This window comes from Procambarus clarkii, chromosome 6 (assembly GCF_040958095.1).
Source record: "Procambarus clarkii isolate CNS0578487 chromosome 6, FALCON_Pclarkii_2.0, whole genome shotgun sequence".
NCBI lineage: Eukaryota > Metazoa > Arthropoda > Malacostraca > Decapoda > Cambaridae > Procambarus > Procambarus clarkii.
The window spans coordinates 5,923,577-5,926,291 of NC_091155.1; the positions used below are offsets into that span (position 1 = coordinate 5,923,577).

General features: G+C 45.0%; 1 protein-coding gene across 1 annotated transcript; it reads left to right on the forward strand.

The window, feature by feature from the left end:
- Positions 1-501: 501 nt before the first annotated feature.
- LOC138354746 (MARCO-like protein) lies at positions 502-897 on the forward strand. The gene has a single exon (XM_069309236.1). The coding sequence runs from the start codon at positions 502-504 to the stop codon at positions 895-897; it is 396 nt and encodes a 131-aa protein (XP_069165337.1).
- Positions 898-2,715: the final 1,818 nt, after the last annotated feature.

Here is a 2,715-nt window from a genome sequence, read left to right on the forward strand (position 1 = left end):
TCTTTGGGCACAAATATTTCATGAAGTCACTTCATCATGCTGCGGGGTCACTGAACAGCATTTGTGTGGCAAGATTGAATGGTCACCAAGCTAGTATGCAACAGAAAACTCTTCAGCAGAAAAAAATAGTAGTTCTAATTCTGTTGTCAGGGTGAAGGGAAGGGAAGTATGAGGATAAAGTGCTAATTCATTACAACTATATAGCACTTGGAAGGGGTCAGGATAAGGATTTGGGATGGGACGGAGGAAAGGAGTGGTGGCCAATCACTTGGGCGGTCGGGGATTGAACGCCGACCTGCATGAAGCGAGACTGTCGCTCTACCGTCCAGCCGAAGTGGGTGGTGTTATCAATGAGAATTTTTCTATCCTCGTTGTTCTGTCAGCGTTACCAGGATAACATTTTCTACCTAAGCGGTCAGAGAGGATGGTTCTACCCATGCCAGCAGGATGAATAGTTCTTCCTACGCAGGCAGGAGGGACGGTTCTACCCACGCTGGCAGGATGGATGGTTCTACCCACGCTGGCAAGATGGGCGGTTCTACACACGCTGGCAGGATACATGCTTCTACCGACGCTGGCAAGATGGATGGTTCTAACCATGCCAGCAGGATGGATGGTTCTACCCACGCGGCCAGGATGGATGGTTCTACCAACGCTGGCAGGATGGATAGTTCTACCCATGACAGCAGGAAGGATGGTTCTACCAAAATCAATAGGAAGGATGGCATGATACTTGGATCTACGCATGCTGGCAGGATGGATGGTTCTACCCACGCTGGTAAGATGGATGGTTCTTCTCATTCTAGCAGGATTGTTGGTTCTTCCCACGCTGGCAGAGAGGATGGTTTTACCAGCGCTAGCAGGACGGATAGTTCTACGCACGTGGTACGAATCTAGCATTGATTCTAACATTATCATGATAACGATGTATAGCAATTAATACTTTCCCTGTTCTGTTCTATTATTAGTATAGTATCCATTTGTGTCACATTTAATATTTTATGATTTATATAATATTATATGATGTATATTGTAGCATGCTGTAGTGTGCCTGAGTTGCATTATTTTGATAGGCTTGTGTAAGTTATTTCTTGTTGGAAGGAGTGTGGCTTCTCCTTGGAGGGGGATGACTATATTTGGATGTGTCCAGTGTGCGGCTCGTTGTCAAGCTAGGGTTTGTATTTCAACCTTGATTATTTCCTATTACTGAGTGTAATAAATTCGTGTGATTATTGTAACAGTATTATATACTATTAAGATTACTGATTACATGGTTCTTAGTACTACACATAGTTAGTAGAGTTTTCACAAGAGTTCATGTGGATGCTTAGATGGTGTTTTGGTAGGACGCCTGCTTTGCTGGCGGGAGGCTAGGCAGACGCGTGGGTGAGTTGAAAGGGAGGAGACATGTACGGAAGTTAAGTTGGTGGATATTGTTTATTTAGCTTATTACTTAGTTGATTCTTTTGGTGAGACTATTGTGTGAAACCCCATTTATTAATTCATGTGTTGAAGAAGATTGTCTGTACTCAGTAAGGATTTTATGATATTATTGCATGCTGAAGAATATTTCAGGCTGTTATAATTTTACCATTTAAATGTTGATATGTTGTCACTCTTACGTACAGTAGATTGTTTGCCCCTTTTAAAGCAGTGTTTTCTTTTAATAACCTTTTACATATTACTATTCCCTAGACGAAAACTTAAGATTAGGCCGGAACATATATAGTTGATCACTGCAGGCAAAGAACCCTACCAAGGCGTCAAGGGCTGTAACACCAGACTAGCCGGATGGATGGTCCTTCCTCCGCCAGCAAGATGGATGGTTCAACCCACGCTAGCAGGATGGATGCTTGTACCCACGCTAGCAGGATGAATGGTTCTATCCACGCGAGCAGAATGGTTGCTTCTTCCCACGCTAGCAGGACGAATGGTTCTTCCAACGCTAGAAAGATAGTTGGTTTTACCAACTCCAGTAGGTTGAACGTTTCTACCCCCACTAACAGGTTAGATGATTCTTTCCTCGATAGCAGAACAGGGGGTTCCTCCCTCGAATGCGGGGGTTGATTATTCTTCCAACGCTGGCAGTATGCATGGTTCTACTAACGTTAGCAGGATGGATGGTTCTTCCCATTATAGAAGAAAGTGGGGGGTTCTACCTTCGCAGGCGGGGTGATTGGTTCTGCCCACGTGAGCAGAATGGATGCTTCTACAGACGCTATCATGAAGAATGGTTCTATCTACGCTAGCAGGATAAATGGTTCTACAAACGCCATTGGGAAGGATGGTTCTACTCACGCCAACAGGATAGATGCTTCTACCCACGCTAGCAGGATGGATTGTTCTATCCATGCCAGGATAGAAGGTTCTACTCACGCTAGCAGGATGGATAATTCTACCCACGTTAGCACGATTGATGGTTCTATCCACGCTAGCAGGATGGATGGTTTTACCTAATCCAGAAGAATGGATGGTTCTACCCACGCTAGCAGAAGGATGGGTTCTACTCTCGCTGGAGGGGTTGATGGTTCTACCAACACTGACAGTATGGCTGGTTCTACCAACGCCAGCTGGATGGATGGTTCTACTCACTCTAGAAGAAAAGAGGGGGGTTCTACTTTCGCAGTCGGGGGGTTGGTCCTGCCGACGCTAGCAGAATTAATGGTTCTACAAACTCAAGCAGGATGGTTGGTTGTACCCTCGGTAACATGATGG

Bases quoted from the DNA above. Each gene is read 5' to 3' on its own strand.
- LOC138354746 (XM_069309236.1), top strand. From the start codon at position 502: ATGGATGGTTCTACCCACGCTGGCAAGATGGGCGGTTCTACACACGCT.